The following is a 20,460-nucleotide window of genomic DNA, read 5'->3' on the forward strand; positions in this document are numbered from 1 at the left end:
GAAACAAGAGAAGGTTATTATGAGCATCAAACAAGGTTTAAATCTATCGGTGGGTGAGAAAGTGCATCGTAAACTGCCTGGAGCCTGAAAGGATGGTGGCCACGGACCAAGGGGGTTTGAAGGGGCTGTTCCTCCGTCAGGCCCGAGGTCTGCTCTGGATCGGGCTAAGATGCTCAGGCATCGCCGGTGGCATCGGGATGAGATAGTGATGCACCCTTCTCCCTCTGCAGCCCCGGTGCTCCCGTGGCCTGTCTCAGGGGGCAAAGCTGTAGCCCTCCTCACCCTCCTGTTTTTACTGTCTTTTATCCAGGACTTATCAAGTTATGCATCTGCTCTGGACTCCCGCTAGACCGAGGGCTCCTCTCTGGGCCCTGTTCCCACAGCACATCATGAGCAGTAAATGGCCGGTCTCAGGGGGCAAAGCTGTAGCCCTCCTCACTCTCGGAGCCTGTTTTACTGTCTTTTATCCAGGCTTTATCAAGTTATGCATCTGCTCTTGACTCCCACTAGACCGAGGGCTCCTCACTGGGCCCTGTTCCCACAGCACATCATGAGCAGTAACAACAAAAGCAAGAGCGACTACTGTGTTTTGAGCACTCGCCATGTGCCAGGCACCGTGCTAAGTGCTTTTTATGAGCTTGTTTGATGCTCACAGTGACTCTGTGGGATTGTGTATTAGTTTTCTATTGCTGCTGTAACAAACGGTCACATGCCTGGTTCACAGAGGTTTATTATGTTACAGTTCGGGAGGTCAGAAGTCTGAAAACAGGGCTCAAATCGAGGCATCAGTAGAGCCCTGTTGCTTCTGGAGGCTGTAAGGGGAGAATCCACTCCTCGCCTTTTCTAGCTCAGAGTACATGTGCGTTCCTTGCCTTGTGGCCGCCTTCTAGCAATGGGGACAAAGGGAAGGACGGATGGATGATGGACGGGTGGATGAATGGAGGGAGGGATGGATGGAGGTATGGATGGAAATGCAAAACATCTTTTGTCTCCCCTAGGTTCTCATCTCTGTGGCTAAGCCTGTTGGGAAGCGTCTCTCTTTCCCATCTCTATTCCCTAGAGCTGCCATTTTTTTCTAACTCATCAGCATTGGATGCTTCAGCTTCATAGGGGAGAGCCTAGTCCCTTTACTAACCTCCTGCAGAACCAGTCCCCTCCAGTCATGAGAAAATAAGTATGTTGCTTAATCACCGGTGAGGTCAGCCACTAACCTTAAACAAGGAGATTCGTTCTGCTTTCGTTTGTTGGTACAATGGAGAGCATGGAATATGCAACAGCATCACAGTGCGGAGCAGGTGGGAAAGACGCCGCCTCTGAGCGCCTCTCCATCTTTCCCACCTTCCGCCAACAGCCAAAGCCAGGCCGCCATTCAGGACAACCTGTGGGCTGGAAGGCAGCCAAGGGGCTGCTTGGGCAGGGGCCTCGGGGACTTCCCAGCCCTGATAACCCTGCTGAGTTATTCACTGAAGATCATGTGACAATTCCGGTGAACATCGAAAATGCCACAGTGCAGCTAGACGTGTTGCTGGGTTTAAACCCTCGCTGGCTCAATGCAGTTATCAGCGTTTGGAGAGCGTTTGTCCAGTAGTGTCGATTATGTCAGGGACTTCCCGCCTACAAAACCCAAAAGCTTAAAAAGTCATTTTAATTTAGTTATGTGCTGTGCAGACTTGGGCAAGTCCGTAACCCCTCTGAGACAACTGGAAGGGTCACTGTGAAACCCGAATGAGATAATGGTTGATAGGCACATAATATAGGTGCCCAAACAGATCTCAGGCCAAGTGTGTAGGCGGCCAGGTTTAGAATAATGGGTCCGCTGAGGAAGGTCACACACATGTGGTCCGTGGGTCTGCATCCCTGAGAGAATTTTAGAATTTGTGAACTGAAAGGAATCTTAGGGATTATTTAGATGAAAGGATGCAAAGCGAAGGCCTGTGGGCCACATCCAGCCTACGGACACACAGACCCACACGTGCACGCACACATGCACACATGCACACACACACACTACATGGGTATTTTTTGTGTTCAAATTAGTTGCCGCTTAAAATTTTTTTTAACATTAAAATCTGAAATCTTGCCGGATCTCACAACCATCAGACTCAGTAACCCAAAGCTCCCGCACCCACACGGCCAAAACTTCCTTCATGATGTTCTTTCCACTTGGCCTAATCTCTCATTTGTGTTTGCTGTCTGGGTTCTGGAAGCAGGTGAGCTGATGGGCCCAGAGTGAGAGCAATGCCCTCGCTTTGATAGATAAAGAAACTAAGGCTCAAGAAAGGAATCCAAGGATGCCCCACCCCCCTCTGCTATGAGCGATGTCACCGAGAAGCCTTGGGGCTCCGCGCTCAGTTGCAGGCTTATTATCGCAGTGCGGTGGCTGGTGGTTCAGGTCACCTGACAGGTACCTCTGAGCTCAGTGATCTTGTTCGAGCTTCTCCAACTCCGTTCTGTTGACTTCAAAGCCTTGTTTTCCCTTCTGCGCCCAATAGTCTCGGGCATCAGACACAATGAAGGCGTCAATGTCTATCGTAAAAGCCAAATGAGACAGTGCGGGTGGACGTGCCCAGCGAACTGCGAACACCGCCTTTTTATTTTATTAAGCCTGGTTTGCGTTACCCATAAAGTAAACGGCTCCCTCCCTGCCTTCCCCAAACTCCCGGATAAATTCATATTTTGATACAGGTCAAAAAATGTAGCTTGCGAGCGGTGTCCTAGCCACCCCGACTCCACGTTTTGTGTCGGGCCGCCCTGCCTTTGCTCAGGGTCGAGCCTCTGTCAGCACGAACATGACTGTAAGATGTTTTTTTACTTCAATGCCATCTCCTCCTTTATGGTTCCTGCACTACTGACCCCCGTGCCTGACCCCCAGAGGCGAGGGTCACTGTGTGCTCAGAGGCCGGCTCGGATTGCTCCGGGCCCCCGGCCCCTGACCTCGCTCACCAAAGTGCAGCTAACCCACACAACGGCGTTCTTCTGCTCAAGCCCATTTTAAAAAAAGAGAAAGAAGTCCATTCTCTCTTCCTTGCCCAGTGTAATCCTCAAGTTACACACAATGTCTGGGACAGAGAAATGGCCCCAAATTTAATTTTCTGGTTTCTGAAGAGCTGACTTGATCGGACGGAGAGTCAGGGCGGGACCATCCAGGTCTGTGCCCCAGAATCCTCATGGGACTCCCAGTCTGACGACCGTGCAACACAGTCACAAAGGCTGGACAGAGAGAGCCGAGCCGTGTGCTCCTCTGTGTGTGGTTTGCGTGTGTGGTAATTGTGTGTGGTATGTGTCTGTTTCCATATGTGTGTCTGTGTGGTGTCTGCGAGCATCTCTATGTGTTTGGTGCATGTGGTACGTGTGTGCACGCATGCAGGTGTGTGTGGTAGTGTCAGCGTGGATCTCTGTGTGTTTGGTGCGTGTGGTACGTGTGTGCACGCACACAGGTGTGTGTGGTGTTTGCGTGCATCTCTGTGTGTGTTTGGTGTGTGTGGTACTTGTGCGCATGCACGCAGGGGTATGCGGTGTCTGTGTGCATCTTTGTGTATTTCATATGTGTGGTACGTGTGTGCATGCATGCAGGTGTGTGTGGTAGTGTCAGCATGCATCTCTGTGTGTTTGGTGCGTGTGGTACGTGCGTGCATGTACACAAGTGTGTGTTGTGTCTGCGTGTATCCCTGTGTGTGTTTGTTGTGTGTGGTACATGTGTGCACATGTGCAGGTGTGTGTGGCGCATGCGTGCATCTTTGTGTGTTTTGTATGTGTAGTACGTGTGTGCACACATGCAGGCGTGTGTGGTGTCTGTGTGCATCTCTGTGTGTTTGGTGCACGTCGTACATGCGTGCATGCATGCAGGTGTGTGTGGTGGTGTCCGCGTGCATCTCTGTGTGTTTGGTGCATGTGGTACGTGCGTGCACGTACACAGGTGTGTGTGATGTCTGTGTGCATCTCTGTGTGTTTGGTGTGTGTGGTATGTGCGTGCACGTACACAGGTGTGTGTGGTGTCCACGTGCATCTCTGTGTGTGTTTGGTGTGTGTGGTACATGCGTTCATGCATGCAGGTGTGCGTGGTGGTGTCTGTGTGCATTTCTGTGTGTTTTGTGTGTGTGGTATGTGTGTGCACACATGCAGGCGTGTGCGGTGTATGTGTGCAAGCACGTGTACGTGTCTGTGGTGCATAGCGTGTGTCTGTGGAGTGTGCACGTGCACCTGCATGGCTCGTCATCCCAGGCTCCAGCGTGAGGGTCCGATCACAGGCTCGATGCTGAGGCTCCTCGGCGCTGTCCACTGCACCGTCCTCTTCCCGGGTCCTGCGTGGTGGCGGCACCGATGGTTTTTGGAGGACTAAGGCTGCGGGGGGCGGTCTCCAAAGCTAGTCACACCCGAGCTCCCCATTTGACAGAGAGGGGATCCGAGGAGCAGAGAGGGGACTCGAGCTACCACGACTCACAAAGCGAGTTGGTGGCCATCACTGGGCCTGGGGCCAGTTTCTCCTGACACCCAGTCCTTTGTGCTTTCTCCCTGGTCCCCTTCGGTGGGGTCAGCAGCAGCCTGCCAGGGAGCCCTCTTATTAAAGGAGCTGGCTGGGCCTCGGGGGTGAGCAGCTTGGCTATGAGGAGGGTCTAGGAGGGAAATTGTGTAAGCAACACCCTTGAGCGGGGGCGACGAACATTTCTGTAAAGTGCCAAAAGGTAAATATTTTAGGACTTAACAGGCTAAGAGGCAAAACTGAAGATATTGTGTGGATAGTTATATAACCATGTAAAATATAATCATTTAACATTTTTAAAATCATTCTTCTCTTCTAGGGCGATACAAAAATGGGCAGTGGCTGGATGTGACCCACAGGCCAGTCCCCATCCTAAAGGATGTGAGCATCGAAACAGACAGATGGACAAATCTGAATTTCTGGAACCAGACACTGGAGCAGACACGAGGGTCAGAGCCAGTGGATGAGCACATGGGACAGGGAGCAAGGCGTTGCGTAAGGAGGCGCCACTCCGCGGTGGCGAGCTGGCCTTTGGAGAGCGAGGTCCGAGTCCCAGTTCAACGTGTAGCTCAAGCACAGAGCTGTCAGAGGAGGGTCTGCGTCCCAGGACTGCCGAGATGAGTCAACGGAGAGAAGGTCCATGGCGAGGACAGCGTTCGCATGGTCAGGGACCGTGTCGGCTGAGGGGACCTCGCCAGCCGCTCGTCCAGCCTTTCCGTGAGTGGGAACCTCAGTCTGCTCGGTGCCAGTGCCATGGAAGGAGAGTGCCCAGACCCGAAGTCTCTGCCCTCCGTCTCACTGGTCACCCTGCGAGCTGCACACACCGGTGCTTCACACCCCAGAGCATCGATGCCTGCTGCACAGCCCCTCCCGCTCTGCCCACCTCCATGGCCCCCTGTCTTCGGAGAAAAGACTTTGAGCCTAGTTTACGCGTGGCCTAGGATGGCGATACGGTAGAAATGACCAGGAGAGAGCTACTGATGACAGCCCTGCCGAAGGCCGGGGACGAAAGGGGGCAGGAGAAGCTGTGCATTTGGAAGCGCATTTTGCCTGGAAGGAGAGGTGACTGGGGGTACGATTCTATGTGGGTTGGGGGGCAGGAGCCAGCACGAGAAAGCAAGTTCTGTGAGGGCGGGAATGTGGGGTTTGTGTTTTGTTCCCCGTTTCATTTATACCTGACGTGTGGTAGGAGCTCAGTAATATTCTTTACTTAAATATTCCTTCCTTAATCTTTCACTTGGCCTTAGGATGGTCCAGGGCTTGAAAAGAACAAGATCGGGGGTGGTTAACAAGGAGGTGGAAGCAGAGTTGGGGGTAGCCCTGGGGGTGCAGGCAGAGTCGGGGCGGCTCACCTTACGATTTAGTTTGCAGACTTCAGGACATCGGGTTAAGATCGTAAATGAACCAGAGGAAAAGGGACGGAGCACAGAAATGGATGAACTGCCCAGAGAGACGCGTGGCTTGGAGCGCGCGGTTCGGACAAGCGGTGGCTGCGCTGGGCGGGGCGGGGTCCGTAGTGGCCGCTGCTGTTCTCATTTGGCAGTTTGGATATGGAAATGAGGATGTGGTGGATATTCAGTCTCCAGAGGCGTGGACTGTGGATTCGCTCATCCGTCACCCATGAAACATCTTGCAGGATGCCTTCCTGTCGTGCAGAAAGGGTCGAGCTGAAATGACATCTCCTCCCTCCCTCGCCGCCACGTTCTGGGTGAGATCTCAGGTTTGTTCGCCTGGAGCCCCCTGCACGATGCCCAGCACGGAAGGGAGGCTCCCGAGGACGCAGCCCGTCCCACCGCTGTGGGTGGCCATGGGGACACCAAGGCGCTTCAGTCGGCAGCAGTGGCGGTTTTCTGGATTGACAGCTCCTTGCAGGGGCGGCGTAGGCCGAGTGGTGCTGGGGCTGGATGGTCCGGCCCTTCCTTCCGACGATTTCGTGAGTCACCTCGTACCCCATCATAAATCCTTTTCTTCTGAAACGAGTTCGAGTGGATCCTGTTGTCTGCAACTGAGCCCTGACTGATTCTAGAATCTTCCCCAACAAGAACCCCCAGGACACCTGGAAGCCCGAAGGGGACACCCCAGCCCCTAGCAGCAGTTGCAGACAGAACTTTGTGGTCAAACTAAGCACCCTAAAATCAGACGCTGCTGAACTTGTCTTGCATGACCGAGCAGACCGCTGGGATGGGAGCTGAATAACAAGCTTCTGATTATTGCATGTTTATTATGTGCCAAGCGCTGGGCCAGCCCTACACACACCGTCTCATTCGTCCTCACCACCACACGCCACGCCCCTCTGACGTCAGCGTCATAGGAGGAGCCGAGATCTTCCCCAAAGTCAAGCAGCTCACGGATGCAACGTTGCCGGGAGCCAAACAGAGATCAGGCCACTCCAAGACTGTCCCTAGAAGAGATGTACCCCCATTTTTAAGGGAGCAAGGGCAAAAGAGAACCCTCACACCTTTTTCCAAGGCCATACAGAAACCTATTTTAAAAAATAAAATTTTTATTTGGAGTATGTTAGAAAAGTCGCAGAAACAGCACAAGTTCCCATATACCCCTCGCCCGTCTCCTCCGATGCCAGCGTCTCATATAACGGGGGGACACGTGTCAAAGGCAGGAGATGAACACCGTTGCGTTCCTGAAACCGCAGACGTCCTGCTTTTCACGGGGCTTTTCGCAGATGTCCCTTTCCTGTTCCGGGATGCGATCCAGGGTCCCACACTGCATTGCGCGTTTTTTTTTTTTTTTTTTCCTTTTTTAACTGTTATTTTGGTCATTCCATCACCTCCTTCCGAGGCAAAAGGGGCCTCGACTGTTTGCACACGCTCCAGGACGAGAAGCGCGCACTCGCTGTGTGAGCAGCACTGCGTCACAGGACGACGGGGACCGGTTTCCCTGGAGGTGGCCGCTTGCACACGCTCCAGGACGAGAAGCGCGCACTCGCCGTGTGAGCAGCGCTGCGCCACAGGACGACGGGGACCGGTTTCCCTGGAGGTGGACACCGGCAGCAGGAGGCCACCGCGAAGGGCGAGCGGGAGCGGGAGCAGGGGCCGGGGTGCGGGGTGCAGGCCGGCACCCGTATGCGCCTGCAGCGTGAACGCCCAGCAGGGGGCGCCCCAGCAAGTCGGGGTCACCCCTCGCAAAGCATAATCGAGGGAAGAAGGGCAGAGAGAGGTCACTGCAGGGGAGGCGGGAGCCAGGGCTGGCCAGACGGCGACAGAAGAGGCTGCCGAGGCCAAGCAGCCAAACGACCTGCTCACCAAGGGGTGTTCCCAAAGCGGGGTGCATCTCTCCACGGAGACGCGTCGCGGCTGGGCTTGGAAGCTCCCGATGAAAACAGAGGCAAGGCGGCCGCTTCCGTAACACTCCTGGCTGTGTGAAAGAGTCGCATCTTCGCAGAGGTGAGGTGACCACCCAGCCAGGCGCGGGCGCGGCGGCTCCGTGAAGGTGTCGTGGCGTTTTCGCCGTGGGTTGGGTTCCCTCGACGCTGTGAAATTACAACGAAGGCGGCTGAATCTCGTTTTCCCACCGAAACGAGGTTTCGACACCGAAGTTCCTGGCCTAGGGTTCGATGCCTCTGTTACAGAAATAACACGTACACTATGTTTGGTTGCTGTAACGTGCACCTGGGCGTGATGCGGATTAAGGCTTTTTAAAATCGGCTACACAAGGCAACACCACGACGAATTCCACATACACCTAAAGGGCAGAGACTCTCAGAGGGCAAAGTTCTGTCTTCCTTCGCAGAATATGCTTTATGTTTTGGACGACTAATTAGAAGGTGCGGGGCCCCTGCGTCCCAGGTGACAGGGTCACAGGGTTCCTTTGGAGCTATTGGCACTGTGGGTCCCGGGACCCACAGTCTGGCGGCTCGCTTCTTCCAGTTGCGAATTCCTTGTAACGAAGGTCTCTCTTGCTGTCCTTTTGTCCTTTGACTGCAGCAGCCGGGCCAGCTACAGTCGATGACGTCACCATTTCACTCGCTGGTAAACAGACTGACCAGTGGAAACCTAGGACCCCCCCATCCCCGCCCGCCCCGAGAGAATATTTTTTTTCCCCATCCTTTACTCTTCGTCTGCAGAGCTGCTCCACCAAGTCAGACGCTCAGAGAGCTATTTGAACCGCATTGAACTCCAGAGCACGCCGTGGAACCGGATCCCGCATCTCGAAGGTTCGGAGTCTTTCTCACGCTCCTAGATGCCGCTTAGATTAAGGCAGAGTCTAAAACCCTGTCTCTGCCTTTGACCCGCCTCTTAAAGATGATGAATTACAGCCACATTGCTTCTCTCCTGAAGGGTCCTTCTCTCTCTTCTCCCAAAAGGTGAGCAGATAACAGATTAAGGCAAGTATTACACGTGTTATTAAAAGAACGGCAGATTTTTTAAATTTGGGAGGGAATAAATTATGCAAGATGCAAAGCCTTTCTATTTTAAATCCTGCTCACATAAAGTGTTCTAAATCAATGTGTATACGTCCATGCCTTTGTCAGCAGATTCTGGACATAAATTGTCCTTGGGACATATTTGGCAAATGGGGCACGAACTGGCAAGCCAGAGCCACTGTTAAGAGGCTGCATTCACAAGTGGCGAGTCCAGGGTTCACGTGCCCGCTTCCTAGACCTCCCCTCACACGTCGAGGCGACATCCCCTGCTCCTCCTACATCTAATAGTGTCCTCTCCTTCTGCAGCTTCCAGTGCACCCTGAGCTGGGAAACCAGATCCCCAAACCCAAATATTGTTTGTCAAACAAACCATCATAGCGGCTTTGATCGGGGGTTTGGGAGCGAAGTGCTGGAAGGCGCTCCTGTTACCTGCCTGGCCCCTGGATCTGTTTGGAACCATCTCTCTGTTCAGAGGGCGTTTGGGGTTTCAAACCTCTGTCACCTGCCCCTCCGCCCGAGATTGTGATGCAGAAGGTCTGGGCAGACGCTGACAGTCTTGTTGAAGTTGTTTCCCACGTGACACGGACGTGTACAATGGATCTAGGGTCGCTGTTGCCTTGAGTTCGAGCTCTGTGTAAACCGGGCACGGATTCTGCCCGGAAGTCAGAATTTAAAAATCAGTCGGCCTTAGTCACACGTCACCTTTCTCCCCAATAACCTCTTTAAACAAACCCCTTTCTTTACTTCAGAAAAAGAATTTTCAAACCACACAATCTTTTATAGACCAAAAATAGAGATTTATTTCCGAACATGGAGCAGATACATTTTTAAAAACATAAAGCAATAACAAAAACGTCAAGCCACCCTTGAGGACCCTGCTACTTCCAGCTTGAGCAGCAGGTGGGGGCCTCACGGCTCTGGTGAGCTGTGGACTTGATGTGAACAGAGATGATATTTATTTGCTTAATTTATTGCAAATGCATGTTTTACAATCACGAGTAATATGACGGGAGTGGATATGGTCCCTGTGTATACTATTTACATAATACGATGTTTTAAACAATGAAGTTTGCTTTTGATGCAAAACCCACTTACGCAATACACACACACACACACACACGCATGCGCGCGCACACACACACACATACTTACACAATACACACACGCACACACACACACACGCGCACACACACACACACAAACACACACCCCACCATGCCTTTGCCTGGCTCATTAACCAGATCAGTCCACCAGTCCAGCCATGTGAATAGCTGGGATTTTGGACTTAAAATGGAAGGGAAGTCACTCATTTCTCCAAAGCTGACACTGGAAATTTGCTTTTCTCCTGCTTCAGGTGGTTGACAAATGCTATGAACATCACTGGACTCTAAAACACACAGACAGACAGACATACAGAGCTGGAGAGGCGTGGCAAAATTTAGGACCCATCGAGCTGAGTCCTTGTTCACAAGCAGGTTATGTACAATCCCGAGAAAAAGAGAGGGCATCATTTCAGGGCCAGCCTGAGGGCGTTTCCGCAAGACAGAGAACTTAGGGGTCAATGGATCGGCAGGGGGACATCCAGTCGCTTCCGTACGAGGCCTCAAATGCAGGAACCAGGGTAAGTGTCCTGGGTCCAGCGTGGTCAGCCTGAGGCTCCCAGACACGACAGGCCGGTGGCATCTGTCATCCAGAAGCCCAGGGCTGGAAGGGCTGCCCGCCTGTGCGTCTAGATGGAAATGTGTGTATAGTACACACACACACACACGGACACACACACACACATGCACTCAACTTTCTCTATCCACTTCCTGCTTGCCAATAAAGCTTCTAGAACATGTGCGGCCACAGCCCCTGGAGAGGAAACCCCTCTTCGTCCTGCAGTGGAAGGAATCGGAGCTGCTCTGCAGGCAGCGATGCCACAAAGCCGACTCTGTCCTCCACCTGCCCTGTGAGAGGGGGCCTGTGTCTGTTTTGCCGGGGATGGTCAGCACCGGCCGCCATGCCCTGGCCCTTCGCCCTGGTGTTGCCAGCTCCCCGGTGGGAGTGGGCACTGGAAAGGAGCCCGGCAGACCACGCTCCGGCCCGTACCCCTCAACCAGCCACCAAAGCAGCCGCCACCCGGGGCCCGCCGAGGAACGAAAAGCGGCGGAGGCTGAAGTCCCAGGGAGAGGCCCGAAGCCCATCGTCCCTGGGTTCAAGTCCCGAACTGACCACGGGCCAGCTAGCTGGTCGCTCTTAGGCAGGCTGCCAGCCGGCTCTGTGCTCTGCTTTCGTTATCTGAAACCAAGGTCATGACTCCCGAGCGTGGGCCCGTGGAAGGAGCCAGGGCCGTCTTGCAGGCCCTCATTCATGTCCCTTCTGTCTCTTTGTCATCAGAACAGGAAGAAGGGCTACAGGCCTGGGTCCTGGTTGCTGAGCTCAGAACTGCACATTTCTGAAAGGAAGTCCAGGACCCTTTAGGTCCCTAGGTCCCTCTGTGTGATTACTGTCCTCTGTCTGGACAAGGTGGTGCCAACTTGTGAGCTGCTGTGATGTTACCATGACAACCAGAAGGTAGGTGCTGGGGATGCTGAATCGACTGACTATTCAGGGCTCTGGGTGCTCTGCCACAGCATCTGTTTTCAGACCACGAGCTTTTGTTTTTCAATTTCCTTTTAAAAACAAATTCCCCCTTCTTCTTCCTTTGATGGACAGAAGGCATTTCTCTTGTGACTGGAACTGGGGAGAAATGATGGCTGGTTTACGTCCTTGGAATCTGGCCCTCTCCTGGAGGCGCTGTGGGCTCTGCCAGCCAGAGGATGGGAACCACCTGTGGGTGCACTCTTGAACTTCCCCTTTCGAGGCCTCAGTGGTCTGCTAGACAACATGCGGGCCAGCCCGGAAAAGCTCAGAGAACCCCTCTTTCCAGGATTTGCACCCAGGAGTTCCTCATGTTCCAGAAGAAATTAAAGCAAATATGAATTTCCTGGGCTGAATCCCAATGCCAAGCTGGTGAGCCTAGAAGTGTCCTGACTATGGAAGGAATGTCTGCAGCCCCGTGGGGATGGAGAGAGACTGGCAGGACTCGGGGACCCCTGTCAACTGGAGAGGCAGATGGCGGGAAATGATGGAGGGTTCTCATGCTTCAACGATGAACACCTCCACGTTCATGAGACCAAAACGTGGAGGGTCACGATGACCGAGGATCTTCTCTTGCTGAGACATATAAGGGCCACCACAACCCACTCTTCCTTTCTTTCTTACTAAGAGAAGCCCGTTTGTTGCGGGGCATGTTTCCAGACTCCTTGCACATGTGGGGGTCCCATGGGACAAGTTCTAGCCAACACGATGACAACAGAAGTCTGGGTGGGGCTTCTGGGAAAGCTCCTGGAAAGGAGGGCAGGCTCAGCTCACCCACTTCTTCCTACCTGGAACCCAGATGAAAAAGCCGAGGTAAAGCAAGCATCTCGGGCCATGAGGTGGCCACGAGGGAAAGGAGAGAATGTCGTAGAACCCTGGGCCCCAACATCCTCGAGCCGAGGACACAATGCAAACGGCTGCTCAGCTCTGCACCTCCCAGGATGAAGGAAGACAGAGTCCCTCGTGTGCTTAAGTCAGCGTTGGTGGGAGGGGGGATTCTCATCCTTGTGGCCGAATCTAGGGGTTTCCTCTCCAGACGGGAGCCCAGCTCCATCTTCCTAGAATAGCTAACATTTCGAGTAGCACAGGAGGTTTCAGGAGTAAGTTCTGCTTTTACCAGTGGCCGGGGGAGGGCGGCAGGGAACTCGCCCATGCTATAACGGCAGAGCGCTAGGAGGGTCACTGTCATCGGACGGGAGCGGAGATCTATCCCCACCGCTGGAAATGACTGACCCCTGAACTCGCCGGGTGAACGGGGACTGTCCGAACCTCAGTTTCCTCACCTGTGAAGTGGGCACGAGTTGGAACAAGACGGTCTATACGAGCCCTTCCCTCTCTGACAGCCTAAAAAACCCCAGTAAGTTAGCGTTTCCTACTCCAGCTCACTTTCCCTAAGTCCTATCTGGAATTCATCCCGCTGCCGGCTTTTTGGGGTCAGCTTGTCCCACCCAGGTACCAGACTCAGGTATAAGGCTGTCAAACACGTTTTTCTCCTATGACAAATGTGATTGATTGGCAGTGACTGCCTGCAATGGTTCTGAGGACCGTGAGGTCTATTTGGGCTGAAGCAGGGGAGGGGAAGAGCTCGGTGATCAGTTAGTGATGTCTGCCATGGACGCAGTGAGGTGAGTAGAGGGCCACGTGTTTAAAGCTGGGCCTGTGCTCACAGCTCAGTCTCACCGTCTCTTCTCTGTTGCTGACACAGACCGGTGACAGATTGGGGTGAGGAGAGCCAGGGGAGCCCCCAGTGGATTAGCCGAGTTCCCATGAGACAGGGAACAGGAACACGAGAGGCTCGCTCGAGGTCACTGTGCAGCCGCCAGAGAGAGACACCCTGATAACATACTTCGAAGGAAGCCACTGGTGCCTCAGGCCTCACAGAGCAGGCGGGGACCTCAGGCGCAGCCTCCCCTGGGGGTCTCTCGGCTCCCCGGCTCCAGGGAGTGGCAGGAGGCAGGAGGGGGCCAGACTGGTCCTGGGACATACAGTGCCAGCCCAGACACTCTCCCCTGGAGAAAGGTGGAGTCTGGTCATCGTGCCCTCTGCTCCCTGCGGACGAGCGCCCGGGGAGTCTGAGCACTCGGGGAGTCTGAACACCCGGGGAGTCTTAGCACCCGGGGAGTCTTCTAGCCGCATCTGCTGCTCACACCCGCCCCTCCCCCATCTTTTCTTTATAAACGCCCTCTGGGTTCCAGTGTCATCCACATTCAGAGGTCAGACTAAGACAAACGAGCAGGGGAGCGGAGACAGCTAAGCAGGTAACAGCCGCTTCGACCACGCTCACCTGTGTGTCTCTCCTCATCCTCCTCATGCTCCTCATGCTCCTCACCCTCCTCACCCTCCTCATCCTCCTCACCCTCCTCATCCTCCTCTCCTTCATTCCCGCCTCCTCTTTCTGTCTCCCAGTCTCTCTCTCAGTCTGTCTGTCTGTCTGTCTGTCTCTCTCTCTCACACACACACACACACACACACACACACACAGTGATACGCACATTTCTTACCACCCTCTCACTCTGGGGACGGAGGAAAAATGAACACGCACAGGTCCCACCATGCGTGGCACTTCAGAAAGCCATAAAACTCATGACCGTCTGCACACACTTGAAGCAAAAGAGCTTACACTTGGAAAGCACCAGTCAACAGTGCTTTTCATAATAATTGTATTTATATGAAAGTAATGAAAATAACAATTCTCTTTAAAAAAAACAAAAGTTAGGCAAACAAGCAGACTCTATGGCAGCATTATCAAAGTTTAAAAAATATATATTGACATTCCCGCCACGCAGCCCACTCACTGCAGCTTCTCCCCAACGCCCGACACAAACGCGTTCACATGGAACGGCCGTTTCTTTCTGAAGTTCTGACGTGGGGGATCCTGCTCTGTGGGGGCGCTGGTGACCAGCGACGGCCTCGCCACCTCTCGCTGCGTGCCTGTGGGGGGGTTGCTTCCCCGTCTGGGCCTCAGCCTTCTCAGGCAGGAGAGGAGGAACGGAGGTGGCCAAGGCCCCCGCCAGAGCCCTGGCCTCCAGGGCCGGCCCCACACAGCCTGGCGAGTGCCCGGGCTTGGCGGCCCCTGGTTTTCCAGCAAAGCGGACGCCCGCAGGGTGTGGCCTTGTGGCTTCTAAAGGTCTGGAGAAAAGTGTGCTTTAGATCAGTGCCAAGTGCTGTTCTCAGCAACACCACCTTCCTGCCCTGTGGACGTCCAGTTCCTCTCGGTTTCTGGGAGGCCTGGGGCCCCACCGTGTGAGCCGGGCCGGTGCCAGAATGAGATGTGCGGGCTTGTGCGAGAACGGAGTGGGGGGCACGGTGCTGGGGCCGGGGCCTTCTTGGTCCTCGGTCCCCACTGCCCCCTGCTTAAAAGGCCTGAGGAATCCCTCTTGGTCACCTATTTGTAGCTGAACGGACAAGATCAGTTTGTAAAGAGTGAGCACTAAGCATTTTTTTTTTTAAAAAAAGAAAACGTTAGTGTTGATTTAGGGAAAACGTGATCCAGTTATGAAGCACCTTGGAACGCTCCGGAATTCCCCGGGGAAGAAGGCACGTGTTTCCGGCCCCAGGGCCCTGCATAGTCTGCCTGGCCCTTCTTCGCTGGTGCATGGAGGGAACCCGGCCACCCAGCCCGGCCGGACAAGGCCTGGTTTCGGGCGCCCGGAGCCGGGCTCCCTTGTTGGGGGCACTTGTGGGACAGTCCCGGTCCAGAGGACCCGCCTCTGTCCTAAACCACTCCCGGGAGGAGGCGGGAGAGCACTTCATAAGGGCCGAAATCCAAGGCGATCTTGCAGCTCTGTCTTGGACCCTCGACCCCTGGCCCTTGGTGTGGCAGGTGTTCCTCTTCTGTCCCTTCGGCTGGAGTTGGAGACAATGACAAACCCAGCCCGAGAGTGATGGCGGTGATGCATCTGCTGGCACTGTCGGGCGGGAGGTCCCCAGTCTGCACGAGACCTCGGCAGTAACGTCCGTCTCTTTCGGGCCCGTCCCCCGGAGCAGCGTGCTCGGCCGGCCGAAGCCGTCCCAGAGGGCTGGGCGCGTGGCCGTGATGCCCCCGTCGCTCTGTGCTCCCAGGCGCCCCGGCATGCGGCGCCCCATCCTGCTGTGCTCTCAGGCTCTTTCTGGGTCTGCTCTTTGCAGTTCTTCCCTTCACGTCACTTCCCCGCTTGTCACTTTTCAGCGCCGTCACCGGGCCTGCCTCGGATCGTCACGGTTTCTGCTTCTGATCCACAGCATCTCCTCCGCTGTCGTTTTCAAAACTAGACAAAGATGTTTGTTCTCATTGTGCCTAAAACGAGAGTCGCTGGGCCCCGAGTGGGGGCCTGGGGGGCTCTTCTGTGCTGACAGCTCGGGGGGCTTTCCACGAACGTCCGGGTTGGGGGGTGGCTTCTGGAGAAGAGGTCGCCATACAAGGGACGCGTTACTGTTCCCGCTTTCCAGGGCTGACCCGGAGGCCATAGTATGAAGGCCACAAAATAGCGACTTTTTCCCAATTACAAATAGATGCCATATCTGAAACGATACATCCTGAGCATTTACATACAGAGCGTATAAAAATTCTATACATCATTCCCTGGTCACACAGAGTCCACACGTAGTATAAATAGACGCAGACAACACGGTATAAAAAGAAGTTTTTTGGCTGGGAACACTGATACAGTATTTACACTGGGGCAGCTCTGCCAGCCCGGCCTGCCTGATTCCGGTTTCCCAGGCCCTCGGGAGGAGCCCGGGGCGGACGGAGGGCTGGAGCAGACAGACACCTGTGCGCTTGCAGTGGGCTAGGTGGGCGGCGGGCCGTTGTAGCGGAGCATGAGCGTGAAGGAGCTGGCGAGGTTGTTGGCCAGGGCGCAGTGGCGGCCCTCGTTCCCCACGGGGAGCAGGAGCAGCAGCAGCAGGAGCAGCAGCAGCAGCATCTGCAGGGGGAGCGCCACGCAGCACACCCTCCGCAGGAGGTCACGCGGCCCCTGCCGCCGCCTCGTCTGTAGGACCAAAGCAGGAGTGTGAGCGGCTCGCGGCTCTGAGCCAGGGACAGGGCGGGGGGCGGGGGGACGCCCGGGCTCCGGGCTGCCTATCTGACCGCACAGGTCCCCGTCTTCCCAGCCGTGACGTTTTCTGCCAGAAACAAATACCTCGGTAGTTTCTCAAACCATTCAAGCCATGAAAGGAAGGGAAAAATAGAGTCACAGGCTCTGCCAGTCACTCCGTAAATCTTTGCCTGGTCATTCAGAGGCCCGGGTATAAATTTTGAGAAAGTCACTCAGCTTCTCTAAACTTCAAATTTCTCATCTATAGATAGAGTAATAACAGTACCTACCTGGCGAGAGCTGTGAGGAGTAAATGGGACAGGGCCTGGCGCACGGTAGGTACTCGGAACGTCTGCCATTATTATCATGCGTCATCAATATCGTCACTATCTAAATCATGGTCACTACCGATTCCCCCCTTATCTGCATCAGCGTCATCGTCGCCACCGCCGCGTTCGTCCTCACGTTCTTCAGCACCATTTCCTCTTCCTCTTCCTCCTCTTGCTCCTTTGTCACCATCCTCACCATCAACACCATCATTACCACTTAAAGGCCAGTCTCACGAGTCCAAATGCCTAATGGACTTCTTTACTGCATTGTTCATGAAAACAGCCAAAGGACACTTTCTAAATTCTAGAGCGACTGGCTGGGTTGTGGCTTCATGAGAGGACGGGGCTAAGAGCTGGCTGCTCGGGACAGGGGAGGCCCCCACAGTCACGATGCAGCCTGGTCCAGGTGGACCCCGCCCTCAGGAACCTGGCTGACTAGGGTCCATGCCGATTCCGTCACACACTAGCTATGTGACTTGGGCGAGTCCACGGCCTCTCTGAGCCCGCCTCTGTTTCCTCTGCAGAAGAGGAATTCACACCCACCTCCCATTTGCCAGGTTATGGTGAGGACTCAAACCAAAGTATATGCACACACCAATTGAAAAGTAAATAAGCTCTTATTAACAGTACAATTACTGTAGAATAATGTCAGCTGGCTCCCTGATGAACAAAATGTTCCCTTTCCAGGGCACCAAAAATTACAGCCAAGGGATGATCGCTGGCTCCCTAATGAACAAAATGTTTCCAGGGCACCAAAAATTACAGCCAAGGGATGATAACGGTCGTGATGGCATCGATGATGGTGCTGGAAATGAGGATGATGATGGTGGGGATGATGATGGTGATGGTGATGATGATGGTGATGATGGTGATGATGACGACGATGGTGATGATGTTCCTGGGAGGTTCTGACCTGGGCACCCCAGGCTCTCTATATCTCAGATCTCAGTCATCCGCCCACTCTCCTGCCCCAACTGTCTTTTCCAGATTGATGATACTGGCCCTCATGCCTCCAGCCTCAAATATTCTTCTTGTTCATTAAAGTCCTTAGACGCTGATTTTGTAAAAACGGACTTTTATAATCCACAGAATGGAGAAAGACTGCTGGCTGCATTTATTTCAGCAGTGATTTCAGATGATGAGTTTACAGAGGAGGAGGCTCTTCCCACAGCCACTGGGCTGGGTCACCCACCACCCTATAGGAGCCGAGCGCATGCTCTTGCCCACCCATTCGGCTCACGTAGGGCTGCCTCAGTCTATGGGGGTCTAACTTGACTCCTTGACATTTCATGTTGACTTGGCCTAATTCCCAACCTCAAATCTATCTGGGAACAGGAAAAGAGGGTGAGACAACATGCTGTCAGCCCTCCCTAGCTTGGGTTTATACCACAACTGAGAACCTGTGATTAATGGTCTCGCAAATGGAGAAACTATTTACAAGTGTTCTGTTTCTGTTTGCTTCTCTATTCTCAGATCTAACTCTTAGCTTATTGAAGTGAAGAGTTGTGTCTTGGCCGTGATCCTCGTGGGAAAACATTTTTGAAGGTCTAAAGTGTGTTTGCATTAAGAAGTATTAACAGGGTGGTCTTTTTCAAAGGACTCCTTCTGCCCACTCAGTGGCTGTTTACTTAGAGCTCAGATCCTCCCTTTGAGGGACCTGAATTCTAAAATGTTCTTTTAAAAAAAGGCACATTTCAATATGATTCTCAAATGACAACACAAACACACGCTCACGAATAGTCAGGAACTACCTTCTAAGATGCCAACAAAGAAATTGACAATCTCGGCTCTTCCCAGATCTGGGAGCTTCTACGTGCCTCAGTTTCCCCACAGAAAGTACTACCTGTGTTCTACCCGGTTAGAACTATGCAAAGAGAGAAGAGGCTTTCTCTGGAAGTGATAAGCTCCCCCACCCTTAGGGTAGGGAAGCAGGGGGTTCGGAGCACATAATAGTGGAGATGTTTGGTAGGGTAATTACATACTCGGGAGTCCTTCGAGATCTCACATGAACCTGAGAATCTGGAGCTTCGAGGAGTTCAGGAAGATGAGTTTATCACAGTACGTGTGCCCTAAGCTTCTGCCATTGATGAAAGGGGATGTGACCTAGGAGAGGCCATTTAACCTCGCAGAGCCTCAGTTCCTTTATCTGTTGGGCCAAAGGGAGAATGATGCCTACCTACCAAAGTTATAGTCAGCGCTAAATAAATGCTCATTTCTTTCCTCCGCTGACTGACGGACGCTGGGAAAGACGGGCGGCTCCTGTTAGCCCCACAAGCTTCCCCGTCCACTGGATGCTGGCGATCAGGCGCCACCGACCTCTCCAGCCCCATCAGAGAGAAAAGCACCGCCCGCCTTAAATGCCATCTCTTGGCTCCTCAAGGCCCTCACTCCTCCTGCCACAGGGCCTTTGCGCGTGCTATCTCTGCTGTCTGGGACTCTCGTTTCCCCTTCCTCCAATGCACCTGCTTGGCTCCCACTGATCACTCTAATCTCAGCTGCGAGCTGCTTCCTCCGGTTACCCCCAGACCAGCACAAGCCCCACCGCACCTTCTCATGGCACCCCGACTTTTCCTTAGGACTTCCAATTCCAGTTTGCATTCCCCTTGACACCTTGGAGGCGGGGTCTGCGTTAGCGTTGCTCATCGCTGTAGCCCCAGTGGTGCTCGATAGATATTTGCTGACTGATTGAAATCGGGAAGAAAAGGCTCCCTCCCGTCGTCCTGCGCATCAGGCCGTCTGCTCTCGCCCTGGCGCCCATGGCGTGACCACGCAGACTGACCACTGTCCGCGAACTGTTCGCCCTGCCCGGCTGGTTCCCAGAGCACGTGGGCGCGCTCGTTCTTGAACGCACCGGACACGCCCCCTTCCTCCCCCAGCCCTGAGCTCGGCGCATCCCCTCACTCAGCTTCCCGGGCTGCTGCACAGCTCTGTGGGGTGGGCCTCCCCACACCCGTTCCACAGAGAAAGAAACTGAGCCTGTGGCAAAGGAACCAGCCCAAGGTCAACAGACAGCTCAACTCACCAGTCTCCCTCCACGGCCAGGCTCTGTCCACACCCCACGTGGCGTTTCTCAGAAGAAACTACTACACAACAGAGTCACCCTGGGCCCCCGCCGTCAGTCAGCCTGAAACTACTGGAGCCGGTCGCACGCCGCCCCAGGCCCCGAGGGGGACGCCGTGCTCTGTCACCACTGGGAGTCTGAGGGGCTCTCCCGGAGCTGGCTGGGTCTCATTCCCCACCACAGCGATGCTTCCAGGCCAGCACCAAAAGCTCGAGGTGACGGACAGGCGCCGGCTTTTCTGTGGCAATTCAAGATGGGCCGGCCCCAGTGCCCCCATTAAACTCAGTCCCCGGAGGTCCCTCTGACAGACCGCCCCGCTGCGTGCTGACTGGCTTCCTCCCCCTGGGATTGTCTCCAGACAACGATGTCCAGAATGTCCGGGGCCCACTGCCTTTCCCCGTCTGCCCCACGGAGGCGTCAGGCATCTGGGTCCCCCGGCCAGGCCCTACCCGCTAGCGTCTCTCTAAGGTCTTGGTGCCGAAACTCTGCGTTCCAGCCCAAGGTGCACTTCCCATGAGAGCTCAGAGGCTCCGCATAGTTCCCGCCCAGGGACAGCATGGCAGTGGCTGGGC

The 20,460-nt window shown here is 54.3% G+C and overlaps 1 protein-coding gene across 4 annotated transcripts in view; it reads right to left on the bottom strand.

Annotated features, from left to right (window-relative positions):
- Nucleotides 1-14,230: 14,230 nt before the first annotated feature.
- Nucleotides 14,231-20,460, bottom strand: part of SYNE3 (spectrin repeat containing nuclear envelope family member 3) — a 59,540-nt gene continuing 53,310 nt past the window's right edge. For all 4 annotated transcript variants that reach the window (XM_025042118.1, XM_015599776.2, XM_006925564.3 and 1 more), the window contains one exon: nt 14,231-16,453. In XM_025042118.1, coding sequence (XP_024897886.1) covers nt 16,253-16,453 — 201 coding nt within the window. In that variant the 3' untranslated portion in view covers nt 14,231-16,252. The remainder of the gene's footprint in view (nt 16,454-20,460) is intronic.

This window comes from Pteropus alecto, unplaced genomic scaffold, assembly GCF_000325575.1.
Source record: "Pteropus alecto unplaced genomic scaffold, ASM32557v1 scaffold8, whole genome shotgun sequence".
Taxonomy (NCBI): Eukaryota; Metazoa; Chordata; class Mammalia; order Chiroptera; family Pteropodidae; genus Pteropus; species Pteropus alecto.